Raw genomic sequence first — 965 nt, 5'->3', positions numbered from 1 at the left:
CCCCCCCCCCCCCTGTGACTGCCAGGTGGTGGGCTTCAACGTGCAGCTGGCTCACGGCAGCGAGTCGCCGGTGGACGCGCTGCCCCCCAGCCCCGCGGGCTTCTACGACACGTTCGGCAACGTCTGGGAGTGGTGGGTTGTCCCCTCCCCACTTATCCCAAACCTTAGGCTGCTTTGATGCTGGAATGCTGCTTTTTGGGGGGTCCAGGCGGCTTACGCTCTTGCTTGGACCCCCTCAAGCCGCCTTCCTCGCCGTCACCGTCTCGTTTGAATACACTCATCAAGAACCAGCCAATCGCCCGCTTACCATACCTCTGCTGCCCCATCCCGACTCTCCAGGGGCGAGGACCACTTTGCGGCGTTCCCGGGGTTCAGGGTCCACCCCTACTACGACGACTTCAGCACTCCCTGCTTCGCCGGCCTGCACCAGATGGTGCGCCCACGGCCGCCGCGACGGGCGCGGCGCCGCTCGGCCGGCCGGCACGGCGCGGCGGTTCTCCGGCCGACGGGGCGGCGGCGCCCTCGCTGGCCGCCTTGCTGGGGGCCGGGCTGGAATTGGTAGGGAGACGGCCTGGTGGGCAGCCTAAATTTGGCGGCGAATGCCCCCCAACCACCCACGCGCCGTGCACTCACCATGCATCCTCTCCCCCCCCCCCTCCCCTCCCTCCCTCTCCCCCAGATCATTGGTGGCTCTTTCGTGTCGACCGGCCAGCTGTGCAGCAAGTTTGCGCGCTACCAGTTCCGCCCCCACTTCTTCCAGGTGGGCCGACCGGCTGGCGATGCAGGTGGCTGGTTTGCGTGCTGTCATCTATCCAGCCGTTGTGTGTAGAGCGGGTCCACAGTTGAAACCGCTGCTGTGCTGCTGGCTTGATGACAGCTGACGCTGCTGCCGCAGCTGCTGTTGTTGCTTCGGCTTTTGTCGCCGCTGCCGCCGCCGCCGCTGCCGCTGCTGCTGCTGCTGGCGG

The 965-nt window shown here is 67.3% G+C and overlaps 1 protein-coding gene across 1 annotated transcript in view; it reads left to right on the top strand.

The window, feature by feature from the left end:
• Positions 1 to 430: 430 nt before the first annotated feature.
• MNEG_16319 (hypothetical protein) overlaps positions 431 to 965 on the top strand; it is a gene marked incomplete at both ends in the record, with an annotated part of 1914 nt that continues 1379 nt past the window's right edge. The window contains 2 exons of the mRNA XM_014035211.1: positions 431 to 433; positions 680 to 760. Coding sequence (XP_013890665.1) covers positions 431 to 433; positions 680 to 760 — 84 coding nt within the window. The remainder of the gene's footprint in view (positions 434 to 679; positions 761 to 965) is intronic.

The sequence above is a fragment of the Monoraphidium neglectum genome, assembly GCF_000611645.1.
Source record: "Monoraphidium neglectum strain SAG 48.87 unplaced genomic scaffold scaffold06239, whole genome shotgun sequence".
NCBI lineage: Eukaryota > Viridiplantae > Chlorophyta > Chlorophyceae > Sphaeropleales > Selenastraceae > Monoraphidium > Monoraphidium neglectum.
The sequence above is the reverse complement of the archived record's forward strand: the minus strand, read 5'-3'. Positions and strand labels throughout refer to the sequence as shown.